This window comes from Mobula hypostoma, chromosome 10 (genome assembly GCF_963921235.1).
Source record: "Mobula hypostoma chromosome 10, sMobHyp1.1, whole genome shotgun sequence".
NCBI classification, from domain to species: domain Eukaryota; kingdom Metazoa; phylum Chordata; class Chondrichthyes; order Myliobatiformes; family Myliobatidae; genus Mobula; species Mobula hypostoma.
In genome coordinates this window covers 40,219,505-40,242,732 of record NC_086106.1, presented here as the reverse complement: position 1 = coordinate 40,242,732, position 23,228 = coordinate 40,219,505, and the positions used below count along the sequence as shown (strand labels likewise).

Below are 23,228 nucleotides of genomic sequence, written 5' to 3'. Positions count from 1 at the left end.
CCTCATCTCCGTTCTAAATGGGTGCCCCTCAATTCTAAGGCTGTGCCCTCTGGTCCCAGACTCATCCTCAAGCCCAGTTGTGCAGATGAAGGATCTCAACCCAAAATGTTGTCCATTTTCCTCCATAGAAGCTGCCTGACCCACTGAGTTCCTGCAGTACTTTAGAAATGGTGCCATGACCAGTGGATCTGGCACTAGGGACACACTGCAGCCCAACAGAAATAGCACCACCACACAAAATATCCCAAGCCTCTCACACCAACAAATTCCTCCTTCCCACTTGTGTCTGGGAATCCCTTGAGCAATTACATAAATGTAGTTAACCCTCTTTCTTTATCAGAACTGGCCATTTCAAGTTCAAATTTAATTGTCATTCAACCAGACACATGTATACAGCCAAACAAAATATTGTTCCTCTGGGGCCAAGGTGCAAAACACAATACATAAAGTCACACACAGCACATATAGTGACAATAGCACATACAGACACAAAACATTGTTAGCACCAGTTCCTGAATGATGTGGCCTGAAGACTTAACAGTACACGGCACGCTGTCTTAAAGCCATATTTCTGCAACAATAAGCACACAGCAGTTTGCCAACACGCACTGGGTCACTGGGTCTGCCACTGGCGAAGGCAATTCCGCTTGTCTACCAGGGAGTGAACACTGGAGAGCAACATCAACAGAAAAGCTGGCCTGCAGGAGCCGGACGTCAACCGAGCACAAATTCCACCCCGCCCACCGCACCTCTGTTCTCTCCCTCTGGCTTTGCTGTTCCCTCTCCATTGCTACAGGCTAGCTGTTGGGGATGTTGCACAGCCCCACAATTAGCAACACAAGCACAAAGAAGCCTAATCTATAACAGATATTCCAGCAGTGGGCCGCAGAAGCCTCAAGAAGAAAAGGATTAACTTTATCTGGCACAGGTACATCAAAACAAAAAAATGAAACGTGTCATCAGACTCCGGCACTGTAAAAGGTTGTGCTAACTGCCATGCAGCTGTGTCACCTTTGAGCATATCAGTGACAGCCCTTCTAGCTGTGATTTCCCTTTGTCATTGCTAATCGTCCTTCCACCCAGCCTTAAGCCCTGCCACCAACTTCTCAGTCTTTTTCCAGTCTCTTTCCTGTTTCTGTCCCAAACTGCTAACTGTTTCTATCTCCACACACAGCTCCTGCCCAACTTGCTAAGTGTTTCCAATACATTTTAAACACATTTCCGTTTCTCAGAAATGCAGAATATGTTGATTTTTATCCTTTGTCTGACTCGCCAGAAACAAATTACCTCAGCCTGCAGGATTGCCTCAGAGGAGCTGAGGAGGGCATGAGGAAGATGGCAAACAGCACACAGAGTGGAGTGGCCCGTTTTGTGGTAAAGGTGGTCATTAGCACCACACACAAAAAATGCTGGTGAACGCAGCAGGCCAGGCAGCAGGAAGAGGTACAGTCTACGTTTTGGGCCAAGGCCCAGGGTGAACTCTGCTGCGTTCACCAGCATTTTTTGTGTGTGTTGCTTCAATTTCCAGCATCTGCAGATTTCCTCGTGTTTGCATAGTCATTGGCACAGTGCTTTACACCACCAGCAACCTGGGTTTGATTCCTACTGCTACCTGAAAGGAGTTAGTACATTCTCGCTGTGACCGCATGGGTTTCCTCCGGGTGCTCCAGTTTCTCCCACAGCCCAAATACGTACCGGCTGGTAGTTAATTGGTCATTGTAAATTGTCTCTTGATTAAGCTAGGGTTAAATGGGGAGTTCCAGGGCAGCGTGGCTCTGAGGGCTTATTCCGTGCTGTAGCTCAATAAGTAAATAAATAAAAACGTTGGAAACGCTCAGTAGGACCGGCTGTCCCTGCAGAGGGAGATTCGGAGTTAACGTCCTTCAATTCACTCTTTAGCTTCAGGTTCAATGGAACTAAGAGTGAGCGGGCGAGGAGTGAGGATGGCGGGCGGGAGGAGGCGCTGTGGTCGGAGGCCGGACTGGCGGGCGGGAGGAGGCGCTGTGGTCGGAGGCCAGACTGGCGGGCGGGAGGAGGCGCTGTGGTCGGAGGCCGGACTGGCGGGCGGGAGGAGGCGCTGTGGTCGGAGGCCGGACGGGCGGGCGGGAGGAGGCGCTGTGTTCGGAGGCCTAGCCGACGGACGGGAGGCGGCATTGTGGGCGGAGGCCGGGCTGGCAGGCTGGCGGGTGGGTAGGGGTGTGAAGGGTGGCCGCTGGTTTGCGGCTCCGGCTGAAGATGGCGGCTGAGGGTGGGGGGAAGGAGTTGAACGAGATCAAGTCGCAGTTCCGGACCCGGGAGGGAGCCTACAAGCTGCTAAGCCTGTCGGAGTACAGTCGCCCGAACCGGGTGCCCCTGAGCGCCACCCAGGGCACCAATCCGGTGCGGGTTTCCATGGTAAACGTGCGGGACCAGAGCGGCAGCGGCGACCGCATCTGCTTCAATGTGGGCCGGGAGCTCTACCTCTACCTGTACCGCGGCCCCAGAAAGGTGAGGCTGGCGGAAGCCGCGGGGTAGCCGGGAGATGGGTCGAGGCTCACTGACTCCCGAGAGCCGCTGATGCGAAAGGGCTTCCGCGCAACCGAGCCCCCATCCTCCACCCTTCTCCGTACTGTTGTCAGGCAAGGGATTAGTGGTTGGGTCAGAGAGTAGGAGGTGGGGGTCAAACACTGAGAAAGAATGGGGAGCCCAGTGCTGATGTTAATGGATTGGTTGCTGCTGTGATGCAGGGTCTTGACCTCAAGCTGCCCCTACAGATTTCCTGACCCACCGAGTCTCCAACAGCAGTAGCATGCTCTCTGATATGGATCGTAAGGATTTGGGGCAACAGGAGGTTACCTCAACCTTGTCGAGGGCAGTTGGGTTCAGAGAGTAAATTATGTTCGAGTTTTATTATTATAGGCATATATATGTATAACCAGTCAAACATGTAATGGGTATAAATCATGAAAATTTGCTTATTATAGCAGCAGCAGAAGAGTAGTTTATATTTGTTCCAGATCAATAAAAAGTGTTGAAAATGAGTTGATGCTGCACTCCTAAGTTTGGGTGCTAGCTGGGGTTGAGTGTGTTGGTACTGGTGGCCCTGCTTGCAGTGAACAACAGGTGGATGCATTGGCTAAGGTGCAGGAGGTTAGGGTCTCATAACTGGATTTGAATTTGAAAGGGCGGCTGTTGTTAGGATTGTGGAATTACTCAGATTTAAGGAGGTATTAAGAAACAAAAGGCATGAAGGTGAAAGGAAGTGAAGGAAAACCTGGAGGAGAGGTAAGTACAGAAGAGTTTAAAAGCTATGGGGAGGGGAAGGTGTTATAAAATGCCTTGTTCAAGAGTTTCAGTTGTTAAAGATACCATTTGCAATGTTTAATTGATGGGCTGGAAGTAAGAAATGTTCAAAGTATGCTTTGAGTAAACAGGTTATAGAGTTCATTAGTTTGAAATAAATTTGTTAAATGTAACCACACAGTTCACTCTTTATTTACAATTTAAAGTTCCCACTTTGTTACAGATTGGGGTATACAAGTTGGTTAAAAGTCCTGAAGTGGTGGCTGGTTTAATTGCTTGCACTGAGAATCAACCCTGCCTTGACAGTGTTCTGTGTTTTCCCCCCAGGCAGCAGATCTAAGCAAACCCATTGACAAGCGGATATACAAAGGGACACAGCCCACCTGTCATGATTTTAACCAGTTCACTGCCACACCTGACAGCGTCTCGCTTGTAGTTGGTTTCTCTGCAGGTCAAGTGCAGTACCTGGATCCGATCAAGAAGGAAACCAGCAAACTGTTTAATGAAGAGGTAGTGTAACTGTACAATTATTGAGACTTCTATTGCAGTGCAGTTACTTTAATCTTGTTCTAATTCCATTTGTCAGACAGTCCTTTTATATATTAGATTCCTCCACACTTATTTTTAATAGAAGTTGTTCTTGCAAGTGCCTTACAGAATTATTCACAGGTGGAATATTAGGCATCGTCTCGTTTTGATGCCAGCATTGAGCTGAGCCAGCAGCCTGATAGTTCATTCCTCAGTCCTGTTGATGGGTCTGAACCAAATCGCCTACTGACTGTCCATTCCCCTCCTCTGACCCACTGAGTTGCTCCACATATCCACCATCTGCAGTCTCTCCTGTGTCTGATATTTCCTCCGCCTGAGCCATAGAAGGGTGACTGTGTGCAATTTGTCAAATGTGCTACTTGTCGTTAAGCATTAGGAAATTGGTAATTATAATTTCTTCCAAAATTTCAGAGCTGCATGAGATCTTCTACTGAAACGAGGTGCGGCTCCTACAGGATGTAGAATGTGCAGGGAGTTGATCATGAGTGGTCAGCAGGGAAATGGTGTGGGGAAGGATTGATCACGAATGGCCAGCAGGGAAATGTTGGTGTTGGGAGGATTGATCACGAGTGGTCAGAAGAGAAATGTTGGTGAAAGTCCTGTTATTTCGTTTAGCCTTTCACAAAATTAGCTAAATATATTAATGAGGACTGCAGTTGATGTAGGCTGCATAGATTTCTGGGCAGCCTTTGTGATGTGGAAAGCTTGCCCAAAGTGTTTCAGCCTATGGGATCCAATAGCAAATTTGAGTGATGCATTTGGGTAGAGGGGGTTCTAATATCATAAATAGTACCCTAGGAGGTAGGGAGGAAGAAAGGGATATCGGTGTTCAGGGTCCATAGTTCCATGTTGGCAAGGCTCCGATGGATAAGGAGGTGAAGAAGACATAATGGATGCTGGCCTTCACTCGAACATATGAACACGGATATCATGTTATAACTTAATAAAATATTAGTTAGGCCACAGCTGAACTATTATCTACAGTTCTGGTGTCCACACGTTAGAAAGCCTATGATTGGATTGGAGAGGGTGTTGATATTTACCACAATGTTGCACGCATGGAGTGTTTTGATTATAAGGAGAAACTGGAGAGGTTGTGTTTTTTCCTTGGAGGGGTCCTGATAGGGATTACAGAAGCATTATAAAGAGGATAATGAGAAATTTTTCCCTGTAATGGAGGTATTAAAAACCAGGAGGTGTAGGTTTAAGCTGTAAGGTGTAAGTAAGGGGGAATAGAGGGGATTGGAGAGGTGGGGTTAATCCGGGTTAGAATCTGGAACACACATTCAAAATGGCTACAGTGTAGCGAAGCTGTTACTGCAACGTTATTGCAGCTTGGAGCATTCCAGAGTTTGGAGTTCAATTCTGGCACCGTTCTGTAAGGAGTCTCTGTACATTGTCCCCGTGGAATGCATGGGTTTCCCCCAGGTTCTCTGATTTCCTCCCACAGACCAAAGCTAGGTCAATTGGTCATTGTAAACTGTTCTGTGATTAGGTTAGGGTTAATTGGGGTTGTGGGGTTGCTGGGGTAGTGTGGCTCACTGGCCGACTCTGCTGTATTGCTGAATAAAATAAATAAAAATGAAAATATGTCCAGACAAACACTTGATTCACCTGTGCAGAGAAGGTTATGATCAGACCAAGTGCTGGTAAATGTGCAGAGCCAAAGGGACTGACACTTTTCTGGATCACATTCTGAAACTCATCCAACTCTGATCACTGGGGAGAGTTTGCCTCCAGTACATTTGCTGTATTTTGGGGAATAGAGATCATAATGTCTTGGGGATCTCTGTGGGTAGTGACAATAAGACTAACAGCTACGCCGTAGGAGATGTGTAGGGACCTCAGCTCTTTGGCAAGGCTAGTTTCCTTCCTTGTAAAGTTTCATGACATCTTTTTTTTCTTGATGCAGAGGTTTATTGACAAGACCAAGGTGACCTGCCTAAAGTGGATGCCTGAGTCTGAGAGCCTCTTCCTGGTCGCCCACACCAGCGGCAACCTTTACCTCTACAATGTGGACCATCCGTGTGGAACCACTGCTCCCCACTACCAGCCGCTGAAGCAGGGACCTGGCTTTGCTGTATACACCTGCAAGAGCAAGTCGAGCCGTAACCCACTGCTGAAGTGGTCAGTGGGCGAGGGCGCGCTGCACGAGTTCGCCTTTGCCCCTGACGGCAAGCATGTGGCATGTGCTAGCCAGGACGGCAGCCTGCGGGTCTTCCACTTTGATTCAATGGAGCTGTATGGCGTGATGAAGAGCTACTTTGGGGGCTTGCTGTGCGTGTGCTGGAGTCCAGACGGCCGCTATATCGTGACGGGGGGTGAGGACGACCTCGTGACAGTCTGGTCCTTCTGGGACTGCCGGGTGATCGCACGGGGTCATGGTCACAAGTCCTGGGTCAGTGTGGTGGCTTTTGACCCTTACACAAGTAGCATGGATGAAGGCGACCCGCCCGAGTTCAGTGGGAGTGACGACGACTTTCAGGAGCACGCTCCGCTTGCCCGTAATCGCACAAACAGCACTTTATCCAGACTCTCCAAGCACAATTCCACAGATGGACGGGCAGCCAGCGTGACCTACCGCTTTGGCTCTGTGGGCCAGGACACTCAGTTTTGTCTCTGGGATTTGACAGAAGACATCCTTTTCCCCCATAAGCCCCTCTCGCGGGCTCGGACGCACACGAATGTGGTGAGCACCGCGGTCCCTGGCTCCCTAAGTGGCGGAAGCCTCACCAGCGGTCTCTTACTGGAGGCTGGCACTGCCAACTCTGTCCCGCACTCGCTCTCCCGCTCCAACAGCCTGCCGCACCCAGCAGTGACCAATGCCAACAGTAAGGCCCACACAGATGGGGGTATCCCCTTTAGTATCAGCAAGTTCGCCACGCTGGCTCATCATGAGCGCAAGGATAAGTGCACGGAGAAGGACCACAAACGTAACCACAGCATCGGGCACGTCATCAGCAAGAGTAACGACAAGCTGCACATGGTCACAAGGAACAAAACTGATCCAGCAAAGAGTCTGGGGACCACCCTGTGCCCCCGTATGGATGAGGTGCCATTGCTAGAGCCTTTGGTCTGTAAAAAGATTGCACATGAGAGATTAACGGTGTTGATATTCTTGGAGGACTGCATAGTCACTGCCTGCCAAGAGGGCTTCATTTGCACATGGGCACGGCCAGGTAAAGTGGTGAGTATGGGAGGCACAGGGACAGATCAGAGACGTAATCTCTGTCACCTCCTCCTGCCTTAGAACCCCTCTGACATGTATATGCGCCAATACTGTTTGCTTATACAGCCCTGAATTTATTCACCCCACTGCTGGCAGGCAAGCTTTCAGCTGCCAAGGACAAAAGGACGGAATCTCTTCATGCTCCTCCTTTTTGAACACTGCTTAAAATCATTCCCCTTGATCAAGCTGAGTAACTCCTCACACAACATTGTCGTATTTGCCTGGCAGTCACCCGATGAGGTGCAGTGGAACATTTTGTTTCAACGAGTGACTACACTTCACGGGATGTTCTGAGATGGTGAAATGTGTGATTTCTTATATAAGTACAAGTTAGTGTAGATACTTAATTGGTCAAACCATTCCAGTTGCGAAGTGTCTATGAAAGGCCTATCAACGTTTTGAAAGAGATCTACAGAACCAAAGCAAAATTTGTGTAGATCTTTGGAACTTCCTTCACCTCCACCTGCCTTGGATCTCTGAGCTGCTCCAGTCTTGGCTCCTCGATTGCTGGCCAGACCTTAACTTCATCCCGACAGCCTCTATTAGACTCTTAATTACCTATTGGTCCTAATATCCTCTTATGTGTCAGGTTTTGTCTGATGCTGTTGTGATGCACTTTGATGTGTTTCGCTATGATTGAGACACTATATGTTCAAGATTGTGCAGAAATATCTTGACAAGGGCAGTGGGTTGGGAAGAGGAGTTACTGTTCTGAGCTATAATCCACCCGGGTCTGTTTCCTCCTTGCACCTGATAATTTGCGCAGAGATTTTTTTTTTCTTGGGTATCTCTTGTGCTCTAGTCAATGGTTTAACTGTGATGCAAATCCACAAAGCTGCCTTTGTTTCACAATACTTTTTATATTTGATTTACAAAAGCCTACTAATTTCAAACATGAAACCAACAGATTATATAATCTGTTAGTATTCTTTCGGACAGGAGCTATTAACTTTGCCATCTTTTGTCTGCAGAATATGTCCTAACCTCCTGGTATAGATTCCGCAATCAATAGATATAAGATATATAGGCGCAGAATTTGGCCCATCGAGTCTGCTCTGCCATTTCATCATGGCTGATCCAATTTTCCTCTCAGCCCCAATCTCCTGCCTTCTCCCATATCGCTTCATGCCCTGACCAATCAAGAATCTATCAACCTCTGCCTTAAATATACAGAAAGACTTGGCCTCCACAGCTGCCTGTGGCAAAGAATTCCACAGATTCACTACTCTCTGGCTAAAGAAATTGCTGCTCATCTCTTGTAAAAGGGCGCCCCTCTATTCTGAGGTTGTGCTCCCTGGTCTTAGCGTCTCTCACCACAGGAAACATTCTCTCCACATCCATTCTATCAAGGCCCTTCACCATTCGATAGGTTTCAATGAGGTTCCCCACCCCCACCATTCTTCTAAATTCTAGTGAATACAGGACCAAGGCCATCAAACACACTTCATATGACAAGGCATTCAATCCTGGAATCATTTTTGTGAACCTCCTTTGAACCCTGTCCAGTTTCAGCACATCCTTTGTAAGATAAGGGGCCCGAAACTGCTCACAATACTCCAAGTCAGGCCTCAACAGTGCTTTATAAAGTCTCAACTTTACATCCTTGCTTTTATATTCTAGTTCCCTTGAAATGAATGCTAATATCGCATCTGCCTTCATCACAGACTCGACCTGCAAATTAACCTTTAGAGAATTCTGCGCAAGGACTCCCAAGTCCCTTTGCACCTCAGTTTTTTGTATCTTCTCTCCATTTAGAAAATAGTCAACTCTTTCATTTCTTCCACCAAAGTGCATGTCCATATACTTCCTGGCACTGTATTCCATCTGCACTTCTCCTAATCTGTCTAAATCCTTCTGTAGCCTCTTTACTTCTTCAAAACTACCAGCCCCCTCCACCTCTCTTTCTATTGTCTGCAAACTTTGCAACAAAGCCATCAATCCATCATCCAAATCATTGACATATAACGTAAAAAGTATTGGTCCCAACACAGATCCCTGTGGAACACCACTAGTCACTGGCAGCCAACCAGAAAAGGCTCCCTTTATTCCCACTCTTTGCCTGTTGCCAGTCAGCCACTTTATCGATGCTAGAATCTTTCCTGTAATACCATGGGCTCGTGTAGCTTGTTAAGCAACTTTGTGAGGCACCTTGTCAAAGGCCTTCTGAAAATCCAAGTACACAATATCAACCGATTCTCATTTGTCTATCCTGCTTGTTATTTCTTCAAAGAATTCCAACAGATTTGTCAGGCAAGATTTTCCCTTGAGGAAACCATGCTGACTACAGCCTATTTTATCGTGTACCTCCAAGTACCCTGAGTCCTCATCCTTAATAACCGGCTCCGACATCTTCCCAACCACTGAAATCAGACTAACTGGCCTATAGTTTCTTTCTTCAAGGATTGACGGTGGATATGCAATGGCAGGCATTTAAAGGTTGCATGGATGAACTACAACAATTGTTCATCCCAGTTTGGCAAAAGAATAAATCAAGGAAGGTAGTGCACCCGTGGCTGACAAGAGAAATTAGGGATAGTATCAATTCCAAAGAAGTAGCATACAAATTAGCCAGAGAAAGTGGCTCACCTGAGGACTGGGAGAAATTCAGAGTTCAGCGGAGGAGGACAAAGGGCTTAATTAGGAAGGGGAAAAAAGATTATGAGAGAAAACTGGCAGAGAACATAAAAACGGACTGTAAAAGCTTTTATAGATATGTAAAAAGGAAAAGACTGATAAAGACAAATGTAGGTCCCCTGCAAACAGAAACAGGTGAATTGATTATGGGGAGCAAGGACATGGCAGACCAATTGAATAATTACTTTGGTTCTGTCTTCACTAAGGAGGACATAAATAATCTTCCAGAAATAGTAAGGGACAGAGGGTCCAGTGAGATGGAGGAACTGAGCGAAATACATGTTAGTAGGGAAGTGGTGTTAGGTAAATTGAAGGGATTGAAGGCAGATAAATCCCCAGGGCCAGATGGTCTGCATCCCAGAGTGCTTAAGGAAGTGGCCCAAGAAATAGTGGATGCATTAGTGATAATTTTTCAAAACTCGTTAGATTCTGGACTAGTTCCTGAGGATTGGAGGGTGGCTAATGTAACCCCACTTTTTAAAAAAGGAGGGAGAGAGAAACCGGGGAATTATAGGCCGGTTAGCCTAACGTCGGTGGTGGGGAAACTGCTGGAGTCAGTTATCAAGGATGTGATAACAGCACATTTGGAAAGCGGTGAAATGATCGGACAAAGTCAGCATGGATTTGTGAAAGGAAAATCATGTCTGACGAATCTCATAGAATTTTTTGAGGATGTAACTAGTAGAGTGGATAGGGGAGAACCAGTGGATGTGGTATATTTGGATTTTCAAAAGGCTTTTGACAAGGTCCCACACAGGAGATTAGTGTGCAAACTTAAAGCACATGGTATTGGGGGTAAGGTATTGGTGTGGGTGGAGAATTGGTTAGCAGACAGGAAGCAAAGAGTGGGAATAAACGGGACCTTTTCAGAATGGCAGGCGGTGACTAGTGGGGTACCGCAAGGCTCAGTGCTGGGACCCCAGTTGTTTACAATATATATTAATGACTTGGATGAGGGAATTAAATGCAGCATCTCCAAGTTTGCGGATGACACGAAGCTGGGTGGCAGTGTTAGCAGTGAGGAGGATGCTAAGAGGATGCAGGGTGACTTGGATAGGTTGGGTGAGTGGGCAAACTCATGGCAGATGCAATTTAATGTGGATAAATGTGAAGTTATCCACTTTGGTGGCAAAAATAGGAAAACAGATTATTATCTGAATGGTGGCCGATTAGGAAAAGGGGAGGTGCAACGAGACCTGGGTGTCATTATACACCAGTCATTGAAAGTGGGCATGCAGGTACAGCAGGCGGTGAAAAAGGCGAACGGTATGCTGGCATTTATAGCGAGAGGATTCGAGTACAGGAGCAGGGAGGTACTACTGCAGTTGTACAAGGCCTTGGTGAGACCACACCTGGAGTATTGTGTGCAGTTTTGGTCCCCTAATCTGAGGAAAGACATCCTTGCCATAGAGGGAGTACAAAGAAGGTTCACCAGATTGATTCCTGGGATGGCAGGTCTTTCATATGAAGAAAGACTGGATGAACTGGGCTTGTACTCGTTGGAATTTAGAAGATTGAGGGGGGATCTGATTGAAACGTATAAGATCCTAAAGGGATTGGACAGGCTAGATGCGGGAAGATTGTTCCCGATGTTGGGGAGGTCTAGAACGAGGGGTCACAGTTTGAGGATAGAGGGGAAGCCTTTTAGGACCGAGGTTAGGAAAAACTTCTTCACACAGAGAGTGGTGAATCTGTGGAATTCTCTGCCACAGCAAACTGTTGAGGCCAGTTCATTAGCTATGTTTAAAAGGAAGTTAGATATGGCCCTTGTGGCTACAGGGGTCACGGGGTATGGAGGGAAGGCTGGGTTCTGAGTTGGATGATCAGCCATGATCATAATAAATGGCGGTGCAGGCTCGAAGGGCCGAATGGCCTACTCCTGCACCTATTTTCTATGTTTCTATGTTTCTATGTTTCTTCTGCCTCTCCCTTCTTGAAGAGTGGAAAGACATTTGCAATTTTCCAGTCTTCCGGAACCATTCCAGAATCTAGTGATTCTTTAAAGATTTTTACTAATGTCTCCACAATCTCTTCAGCCACCTCTTTCAGAACTCTGGGGTGTACACCATCTGGTCCAGGTGACTTATCTACCTTCAGACCTTTCAGTTTACCAAGAACCTTCTCTCTAGTTATGGTAACTTCACACACATCATGACCCCAGCACCTGCAACTTCCACCATACTACTAGTGTCTTCCACAATAAAGACTGATGCAAAATACTTAATTCTAATTCAGTTTATCTGCCATTTGCTTGACCTCATTACTACCTCTCCAGCATCGTTTTCCAGCAATCCGATATCCACTCTCACCTCTCTTGCACTTTATGTATCTGACAAAACTTTTGGTATCCTCTTAAGGGTGTGTATATCCTGTGCCTTCTGAATTGCTTCCAGAAATTCCAGCCATTGCTGCTCTGCTGTCATCCCTACCAGTGTTCTTTTCCAATCAATTCTGACCAACTCTTCTCTAGTGCCTCTGTAAATCCCTCTTCTCCACTGTAATACTGTTACATCTGACTTTAGTTTCTCCTTCTCTAATTTCAGGGTGAATTTGATCTTCTTTTAGATCAAGCTCTCTAATCAATTCCGGTTCACTGTACAACTCCCAATCCAGAATAGCTGATCCCCTAGTGGACTCAACCACAAGCTGCGATAAAAAGCCATCTCCTAAGCATTCTAGAAATTCCCCCTCCTGGAATCCAGCACCAACCTGATTTTCCCCATCTATCTGCATGTTGAAATCCCCCATGACTATTGTAAATTTGCCCTTTTGGCATGCATTTGCTATCTTCCATTGTAATTTATAGACCACATTCTTGCTACTGTTTGGTGGTTTGTATACGACTCCCATCAGGGTCTTTTTACCCTTGCAGTTCCTTAGCTCAATCCACAATGATTCAACATTTTCTGACCCTATATTACCTCTTTCTAATGACTTAATTTCATTTTTTTTTTACCATAATAGCAACGCCTTCCTGCCTATCCCTTATTGAAATGTGGAGGAGGCATGAGAGATCAGTTAGACTACTTATATGTCTTCTTATATAATGTATATCCTTGGACATTAAGCTCTCAGCTATAATCTTCTTTCAGCCATGATTCAGTGATGCCTACAACATACATGCCAATCTGCAACTGTGCTATCTACCTTTTTCTGTATACTGCGCGCATTCAAATATAATACCTTCAGTCCTATATCCACTCTTTTTGTTCTGTTTGCTTTTTACATTGCAACTCATTATCTTGACTGCAATTTTGCCCTATCGGTAGTCTCTCTTCACTACACGTTGCCTCTGTTTGTAAATCAGCTACCTCATCTTCAGCACTATCATCCACTTTTCCTACGATACTTCTTGCATTGAAATAGGATTAGGATTATGACGACGCGTAGCCCTCTTTTATTGTCATTTAGTAATGCATGCATTAAGAAATGATACATTATTTCCTCTGGTGTGATATCACAAAACACAGGACAGACCAAGACTGAAAAAACTGACAAAACCACATAATTATAACATATAGTTACAACAGTGCACAATACCATAACTTGATGAAGTCCATGAGCACAGTAAAGTCCAAAGTTTCTCAAATGTCCCACATCTCACACAAACGGGAGAAGGAAGAAAAACTCTCCCTGCCATGCCAACCACAATGCGACTCTGAGTTATCCGAAAACTTCGAGCTCTGATCAGCTGTCCGACACCGAGTACTGAGCGTCATCGCTGTCCGAACGGTTCGACCTCCTTCTCGGTCGCCAAAAGCAGGCAAGGCCAGGGATTTTGAGACCTACCCTCTGAAAGATTCCCGACCACACAGTAACGACAGCAGCGAATGGGCGTTTCAGAAATTTCTCCAGATGTTCCTCTGTGCTTTCACGTCCATTCTCCAAATCAGAATTGTCCACGGCCCCTATTTAACAGATACGACATCATTTTTCACCGGAGGGCTGCGCACACGTGGCGCGCCACCATCTTCTCCTCCCGCAGCTCAGGACACTAGTGGCACCATGCCCAACCTTTTGATTCTTAACTTTGTCTGAGGTCTTACCAACATCTGCCTCCACCGCCTCTTCACTAACAGTTCTGGCACTCTGGTTTCCATCCCCCTACAACTCTAGTTGAAACCCCACCTTGCAGCCTAACAAACCTTCTCACTTGGAGTTTAGTCCCCCTCCAGTTCAGGTGCAAACTGTAAAATCTGTACAGGCCCCACTACCTCTGGAAGTACTGATAAATAAAATATAGATTCAGTTTAATTAATTAAACCCCCTGTGTTACCAATTAAACCACCCTTTAACCCTCTAAATTGTTGGGAGTAGAGCCCAAGTTCAAAATAATTCATCCACTTTAATTAAGAAGACATACAAGTAGGCTATTTGGTCTCTCATGCCTCCTCCACATTTCAATAAGGTAAAGACTGACCTTTTACCTCACTTATCATTACTTTCCTGCCCACCTTGGTATTCAAGGTTCCTCTAATAGCTAAGTATCTACATGCCTGTGCAAACAATCATTGTTTAGCTTTAACTTTGCAGTCAATTCTACTAAAAGTACACTTCATTCTTTCAAAAGGACCTGCAATATCCTTCAGTAGATGTGATTACTCACCAGTATTTTTATAGCATTTCATCCAGAGGGGTAAGGGTGTGAGTTGCAGGTGAATTCTTAGAAATTACACATCTAACTCTCATCACTCTCCTTGCCAACTCTTGCCAGCTGGCGTCACAGTACCTGTCTGGTCAGGAAGTCTCTACTATCCTCAGAATGTGATGGGTAACCTAAGTGTAACTAAATCAGGCCCTAGTTGGGAATTAAAGCTGCATCTTTGTGGGTAGTGTGGCTTAGAATTGGACACGATTCTCATTGAAGTTACTATCTCTGAGCCTCGACTCATCCATGCCTGTATGCATCAGCCAACTCTCCTTGCAATCTTTCTTAAAAATCAGTTCTTCCTCTGGCCTCTTTCAGATGCTGCACTCCTGAAATTCCTCCACATCCTACCTCTGGGTCATGAACTTTTAATTTTTCATCACCTGACCAACTCTTCCCCATCATTGCTCATTTCTCCAGCCTCCCTGCCTTGTGACGCTCTTCAGCAGGAGCAGCATTTCCCAATGCAGAACTACAATGGCAATTTATGATGCTCCTGAACATGTTGTGGCTGATGTCACCTCCCTGTTTAGATATCAATCCCATGGAGGGTTCAGTCACCTTAACTACTGAAACAACATAACAAGTTTGTGTACTGCCAAAGGTGGTACAGCTGGTAGAGGCAACCTGGGTTCTGTCTCTGATTTCCAGTGCTGTCTGTGTGGAGTTTGTACGTTATCTCTGTGACAGGTACTCTAGCTTTCTCCCACATGCCAAAACACGGCTGTTGGTAGGTTAGTTGGCTGCTGTAAATTGGCCCTTGAGTCTAAGTGAAAGGTGGAATCTAGTTGGGGAGAGTAGATGAGAACATAAGATTAGTGTACGGGTTGTTGATGGATCGTGTGGAGATGATGACAAAGGAATGGATGCAGTGGTAACTTAAAAATCATTTAATACTAATTTATTTTATTTAGAGATACAGCACAGAATAGGCCCTTCGAGCCACGCCATCCAGCATCCCCCGACAACACTGATTTAAAATAACCTAATCATGTGACAATTTACAATGACCAATTAACCCACCCAGTCTTTGGACTATGGAAGGAAACTGGATCACCTGGGGAAAATTCACACATTCCACGAGGAGTACACACAGAGGTCGCCCTGAGCTGTAATAGTGTTGTGCTAACCACTATGCTACCATGTGCTTTAGAGTTGTGATACCATTATTCTTGCCTTGAATTAATTAATATTCTTAATTACTACCTGGGGACGGGGACATCCCTGGCAAGGTAAAGAAAATGAAGTGTGATTGTCCACTTATTCCACTACCGTGTGAGCCTTGCGGCAGCACAAAGTGTAGTAGTTAGCGTAATGCTACTACAGTGCCAGCAACCCAGGTTCAGTTCCTGCAGTGGCCTGTAAGGAGTTTGCATGTCTGCCAGGGTTTCCTCTGGGTGCTCTGGTTTCCTCCTACATTCCACAGATGTAGGGGTTAGTAGTTGAATTGGTCACGTGGATATAACTGGGAGGCTTGGGCTCCCAGGAAGGGTCTGTCACCATGCTGTGTCTCTAAATAATAAAACCTCAGTTCAAAGAACACGGTTGTAGTTTTCACTAATTTTCATTTAAACTTTGAGGAAGCATTTGGGGCCACTGGGCTCTTCAATATGATGAGGGCATTTACTCCATAAATGAGCTTTGTCCCAAAAGGTGGTGGTTATTTCAAACTTGGATACGGTGAGTAAATTAGAATTTCAAAGCTGAGCTCCCTTGTCAACCTCTGCTCATTATTTTCCAGCTGGTTTTTGAGCATGACCCAGGGGTGCAGTTCAGCTACCATACTACTGACCTGGGTAATTGTCTCGAGGGATTATATTAGCTACACGTACAACACAAAAAATGCTGGAGGAATTGAGTAGGTCAGTTGGAATCTATGGAGAAGAATAAACGTCCATTGTTGCAGACCTAATGCAGAGTCTCAGCTTGAGACATGGACTGTGTTTCTCTCTATAGATGCTGCCTGACCTGCTGAGTTCCTCCAGCATTTTGTGTGTTGCTGTGGATTTCCAGCATCTGCAGAATCTTGTGTTTATTATTAACTACAACTGTTCTTTTTGTAAATGATCTTTGTGGCATATGCCAATAATAATAGAACTAAGGCGGGCTTCAGTTCCAAATTTTATTTAGTTTTACTCCCCTTTCTGCATCTCCATCCCCAGCCATTTAATTTCCTTTTCATGTAAGTAGATCTCTTCTGGGAGGGAAAAATAATCTGTCTTACTGTTTTATTTGGCAATTATTTTAAACGTGTACACTCTGGTTTACGGTTTGTCAGTGGAAACAGTTCCTAGTTAGCTTGTTAAAGGATGTTTCTTCAATTAACCTTTCAACAGGGATTCTGTGATTAAATAGATTACTTAAGGCAACATTGTCGTTTCATGGGTATGTTCTGGCCAGCATGGTAGAGAATTTTAACTTGCTTTGAAAAAACTTCCAGAGTTCTGGATTTATGTAGAGATGAGTTACAAAACAAACATCCCCGTGCAATGATGTGCCGATTTTCTGAAGCTGTGTGATCCTTACTGTTGAGTGTGTATGAGGCTTGACTAGAGATAATGTAGAACGGTCAGTTCCTTGAGCAACTTCAGCTCATTAGAGTCCAAGTTCATAAGTCCCTGGAAGTGGCTACATCGATTGAGAGGGTAGTTAAGAAAGAATGCTTGCCTTTATTGATCAAGATACTGAGTTCAGAAGTCAGGAAGTTATGTTGCAGCTTTATAAAATTCAAGTTAGGCCACATCTTGAGCTTTGCAGAAGAGGTTTACCAATATCCTGTATTAGAGGACGTGCTATAACGAGAGGTTGGACAAACTTGGTTTGTTTTCTCTAGAACGGCAGTGGCTGAGGTGAGATCTGATAGATCTAACATTATGAGAGGCATAGATGGGATAGACAGACAGTATCTTTTTCCCAGGGTTTACATATCTAATACCACATAGCATGCATTTAAGGTGTCATTTCAAAGGAGATGTGAGGTGGCAAGTTCTTTACTGAGTGGTGGGTGCCTGGAGTGGTGGTAGAGGCAGATACATTAGACATTTTAAAGATAGGCATGTGAATGTGAGAAAATGGAAGAATATGGATATTGTGTAAGCAGAGGGAATTAGTAAGTTTGCCCATTTGATTACTGATTTAATTGCGTCAGCACAATATTGTGGGCCAAAGGGCCTGTTCCTGTGCTGTCCTATTTCCACCATGCAAGACCAATCTGGATTAATACTTGATGTTGTCCTCAGCCTTGGTAACCTTTCCTAATGATAACTCATCAACTTCCGTTTTCCCAATTTTAATGGAATCCTGGTTACCACAACTGAAATGGAGGGAAGAGTTCCAGATTTCAATCACTCATCAAGAAATGTTTTACGGAATAACTCTAATTTTAAGATTTCCACCCCTCCCTTCCATCCTCGTTATCTGTTGAGCTGTGGTAACCTCTATGTATTTTGTTCCAGGGTTTACTGTCGGCACAGAATCAAGCTAATTCACCGAGTGGCACTGTGGTGTAGTTGGAGTCTGCTTTGGAAGTGCATTCAATTGTGGTCTGCCAGGGCGTTGCCAGTATTTAGGCATTTGCCCGTTGACTGTTAGAGCTGCTGCTGCATCAGTGGTCCCAGTGCTTGGATAAGGAATACCCAAGCGGGTCAGTCATGAGCCGAAACGGACTCCTTTATTTATTAATATGTTCAACACTAAATCCTGTCCTGGATTTGAACCTCAAATCACTTCTAATTTATCAAACTGTACAGTTAAGATGTAACCCAGAGAGCAAAATCAGGAATTTTATCAGTGTCTTACTACAGATAGATTATTATATATTGTGTACATAGACAAAGATTCACTGAAACTAACTGAGGATGGGCAGCCTGTGTAATTCTCATTGCAGTCTCGAATGTGAGTACTGAGCAATACGTATCCCATGAATAAGATTTGATCGGAAACAAGTTCCAGTGTTTGGAAGTGTTCATCTCCGATTGGGTATGGAATAAATGTAAGTAATAGAAGGCCTGACAGAGCAATATACTTCTGCTACTGTCTGTGGAGTAAGCAATTTAGAGTTGGTCACCTTTTTTTTATTTGCACTTGATCAAATTCTACATGACTGAATTGTAATGAGGTACACAGTGCCATTACCCCTGCCTATAAATATTGTACATGCAGTGATTTGCAAAAGATAACAAATGACTGATTTCACCTTTATTAAAATATTTAAAATATGTTTCTAATACAGTAAGGTTGTAGTTGTCGATTTATTCACCGTTGGAATGAAAGCTGAGTATAATGGGCTGGGAGAGAGACGATATGTACTTTCAGCAACATTAACGTTTTGTTGAAAATAAAAAACTTGGAGATGCTGGAAATCTGAAATAAAAATGACAAAAGAGAAAGTGCACACTATCACAGAAATGACATTTGTTCTCCCTACTGCAATGCTTCTTCACTCTGATGGAAAGTCAACTGTTTCAGTCTACACAGAATTTCACTTAGCTTTCCATTGTTATGCTTATTTGGGACTGGGCAGAAGTGTCTTCTCTCAGAGAACTGAGTCTTTGAAGTTGTTGAGATCAACCAAATGGATGCCAAGCAAATAGACTGTGGCACCCAGTGTCAACTGTGATCTCACCAAATATGGGACATGGGACCCCTTGTTTTATGCTCTTGTCAGTGGCCCCAGTCAAGTTCTTTATTTCCTAGGAAGGAATGTTTGCACGTTGCTGTTCTTCAATTATGGCAGCAATTTATGGATGTTGGTTTGAGGAACTTTTTGGAACTATCTTGAAAAATTGCATGAGGATGGATATGTTCAGTGTTCCTGATCTGTCGTGGCAAATCTCACCTTAAGCAGGACCACACTTAGTAATGTAGGAACCTGCACTAGATTCACCAATGGTAAGAACAATAGGGTTGTATTAGTGGGAGATTTGAATGCCCCTAGTATTCGCTGGACTACTCTGGATATTATGGGCCTGGAGGGAGTGGAGTTGGTTAAGTATGTCCAAGAAAGTTTCCTGAGCCAGTGTGGAGAGACCAACGAGTAACTGACGTGGCATTCAGGGAGCACTTTGGCTTTAATCACCATAATCCTATATATTTTAAGGTAAAATGTAGAAGAGTACAGCACAGTACACTATGTTGTGACAATCATTTAACCTCCAAGATCAATCTAACCTTTCCCTCCCACATAGCCCTCCAGTTTTCTTTCATTCATATGCTTTTTAAAAGTCCCTAATGTATCTGTCTCTACACACCATCACCAGCAATGTGTATAAAAATTCCCTTTGACAACCATAATTTCTTCCAATCGTCTTTAAAATATGTCCTCTCTTATTAGCCATTGCACCCTTGGGGAAAGGCATTAGCTGTCCACTGTCTATGCCTCTTACCATCATGTATACCTCTATCAACTCACCTCTCACCCTCTTTCACTCCAAAGAGAAAAGCCCTAGCTCGCTCAATCTGTCCTTATAAAACATGTTCTCTAATCCAGTGTTGTGATGGAAGGGGATACCACAGGTTACCATAGTAATAGGAGCAGGACCAACTTAGGAGCAATTAGGGAGGATCTAGCAGAGATTAGCAGAGTGCATCTGAAGGCTATGCAATAAATAGTAAGAGGGAGGCTTTTGAGACTGCAATATCAAAAATTCAGGAGCAGCATATTCCTGTTATACCGAAAGGTAAACTTGGCCAAGGTTAGGGGAAGCTTAGCTGATGAAATATCGAGGTTCTGGTTTAAAAAAAAAGAAAGCATGCATTCAGTTGAGGGAACTAGGGAGAAATGAATCTCTTGATGACTGTAAAAAGATTTAGAATACTCTTAAACATAGAAACATAGAAAATAGGTGCAGGAGTAGGCCATTCGGCCCTTCGAGCCTGCACCGCCATTTATTATGATCATGGATGATCATCCAACTCAGAACCCAGCCTTCCCTCCATACCCCCTGACCCCTGTAGCCACAAGGGCCATATCTAACTCCCTCTTAAACATAGCCAATGAACTGGCCTCAACAGTTTGCTGTGGCAGAGAATTCCACAGATTCACCACTCTGTGTGAAGACGTTTTTCCTAATCTCGGTCCTAAAAGGCTTCCCCTCTATCCTCAAACTGCCTGACCCCTCGTTCTGGACCTCCCCAACATCGGGAACAATCTTCCCGCATCTAGCCTGTCCAATCCCTTTAGGATCTTATACGTTTCAATCAGATCCCCCCTCAATCTTCTAAATTCCAACGAGTACAAGCCCAGTTCATCCAGTCTTTCTTCATATGAAAGACCTGCCATCCAAGGAATCAATCTGGTGAACCTTCTTTGTACTCCCTCTATGGCAAAGATGTCTTTCCTCAGATTAGGAGACCAAAACTGCACACAATACTCCAGGTGTGGTCTCACCAAGGCCTTGTACAACTGCAGTAGTACCTCCCTGCTCCTGTACTCGAATCCTCTTGCTATAAATGCCAGCATACCGTTCGCCTTTTTCACCGCCTGCTGTACCTGCATGCCCACTTTCAATGACTGGTGTATAATGACACCCAGGTCTCGTTGCACCTCCCCTTTTCCTAATCGGCCACCATTCAGATAATAATCTGTTTTCCTATTTTTGCCACCAAAGTGGATAACTTCACATTTATCCACATTAAATTGCATCTGCCATGAGTTTGCCCACTCACCCAACCTATCCAAGTCACCCTGCAACCTCTTAGCATCCTCCTCACTGCTAACACTGCCACCCAGCTTCGTGTCATCCGCAAACTTGGAGATGCTGCATTTAATTCCCTCATCCAAGTCATTAATATATATTGTAAACAACTGGGGTCCCAGCACTGAGCCTTGCGGTACCCCACTAGTCACCGCCTGCCATTCTGAAAAGGTCCCGTTTATTCCCACTCTTTGCTTCCTGTCTGCTAACCAATTCTCCACCCACACCAATACCTTACCCCCAATACCGTGTGCTTTAAGTTTGCACACTAATCTCCTGTGTGGGACCTTGTCAAAAGCCTTTTGAAAATCCAAATATACCACATCCACTGGTTCTCCCCTATCCACTCTACTAGTTACATCCTCAAAAAATTCTATGAGATTCGTCAGACATGATTTTCCTTTCACAAATCCATGCTGACTTTGTCCGATCATTTCACCGCTTTCCAAATGTGCTGTTATCACATCCTTGATAACTGACTCCAGCAGTTTCCCCACCACCGATGTTAGGCTAACCGGCCTATAATTCCCCAGTTTCTCTCTCCCTCCTTTTTTAAAAAGTGGGGTTACATTAGCCACCCTCCAATCCTCAGGAACTAGTCCAGAATCTAACGAGTTTTGAAAAATTATCACTAATGCATCCACTATTTCTTGGGCTACTTCCTTAAGCACTCTGGGATGCAGACCATCTGGCCCTGGGGATTTATCTGCCTTCAATCCCTTCAATTTACCTAACACCACTTCCCTACTAACATGTATTTCACTCAGTTCCTCCATCTCACTGGACCCTCTGTCCCTTACTATTTCTGGAAGATTATTTATGTCCTCCCTAGTGAAGACAGAACCAAAGTAATTATTCAATTGGTCTGCCATGTCCTTGCTCCCCATAATCAATTCACCTGTTTCTGTCTGCAGGGGACCTACATTTGTCTTTATCAGTCTTTTCCTTTTTACATATCTATAAAAGCTTTTACAGTCCGTTTTTATGTTCTCTGCCAGTTTTCTCTCATAATCTTTTTTCCCCTTCCTAATTAAGCCCTTTGTCCTCCTCCGCTGAACTCTGAATTTCTCCCAGTCCTCAGGTGAGCCACTTTCTCTGGCTAATTTGTATGCTACTTCTTTGGAATTGATACTATCCCTAATTTCTCTTGTCAGCCACGGGTGCACTACCTTCCTTGATTTATTCTTTTGCCAAACTGGGATGAACAATTGTTGTAGTTCATCCATGCAACCTTTAAATGCTTGCCATTGCATATCCACCGTCAATCCTTTAAGTGTCATTTGCCAGTCTATCTTAGCTAATTCACGTCTCATACCTTCAAAGTTACCCCTCTTTAAGTTCAGAACCTTTGTTTCTGAATTAACTATGTCACTCTCCATCTTAATGAAGAATTCCACCATATTATGGTCACTCTTACCCAAGGGGCCTCTCACGACAAGATCGCTAATTAACCCTTCCTCATTGCTCAAAACCCAGTCCAGAATAGCCTGCTCTCTAGTTGGTTCCTCGACATGTTGGTTCAAAAAACCATCCCGCATACATTCCAAGAAATCCTCTTCCTCAGCACCTTTACCAATTTGGTTCACCCAATCTACATGCAGATTGAAGTCACCCATTATAACTGCTGTTCCTTTATTGCACACATTTCTAATTTCCTGTTTAATACCACCTCCGACCTCACTACTACTGTTAGGTGGCCTGTACACAACTCCCACCAGCGTCTTCTGCCCCTTAGTGTTACGCAGCTCTACCCATATCGATTCCACATCTTCCCGGCTTATGTCCTTCCTTTCTATTGCATTAATCTCTCCTTTAACCAGCAACGCCACCCCACCTTCCCTTCCTTCATGTCTATCCCTCCTGAATATTGAATATCCCTGAACGTTGAGCTCCCATCCCTGGTCACCCTGGAGCCATGTCTCTGTGATCCCAACTATATCATAATCATTAATAACAATCTGCACTTTCAATTCATCCACCTTATTATGAATGCTCCTTGCATTGACACACAAAGCCTTCAGGCGCTCTTTTTCAACTCTCTTAGCCCTTATACAATTATGCTGAAAAGTGGCCCTTTTTAATGCTTGCCCTGGATTTGTCGGCCTGCCACTTTTACTTTTCTCCTTAGTACTTTTTGCTTCTACCCTCACTTTACACCCCTCTGTTTCTCTGCACTGGTTCCCATCCCCCT

The 23,228-nt window shown here is 44.7% G+C and overlaps 1 protein-coding gene across 5 annotated transcripts; it reads left to right on the top strand.

Annotated features, from left to right (window-relative positions):
• The first annotated feature begins 2,175 nt into the window (after window positions 1-2,175).
• LOC134352857 (WD repeat-containing protein 20-like) lies at window positions 2,176-18,729 on the top strand. 5 transcript variants are annotated; one of them, XR_010019485.1, is made up of 4 exons: window positions 2,178-2,487; window positions 3,610-3,792; window positions 5,744-7,300; window positions 17,798-17,844. XR_010019485.1 is itself a non-coding variant. In XM_063060379.1 (4 exons), the coding sequence occupies exons 1-4, from the start codon at window positions 2,236-2,238 to the stop codon at window positions 17,824-17,826; spliced, it is 1,731 nt and encodes a 576-aa protein (XP_062916449.1). In that variant the 5' UTR covers window positions 2,178-2,235; the 3' UTR covers window positions 17,827-18,729. The 5 variants fall into 5 exon arrangements, 4 of the variants coding, with proteins under 4 accessions (XP_062916450.1, XP_062916449.1, XP_062916447.1 ...); XM_063060379.1 differs by having other exon boundaries at window positions 5,744-7,010; window positions 17,798-18,729; XM_063060377.1 differs by having other exon boundaries at window positions 5,744-7,018; window positions 17,798-18,729.
• Window positions 18,730-23,228: the final 4,499 nt, after the last annotated feature.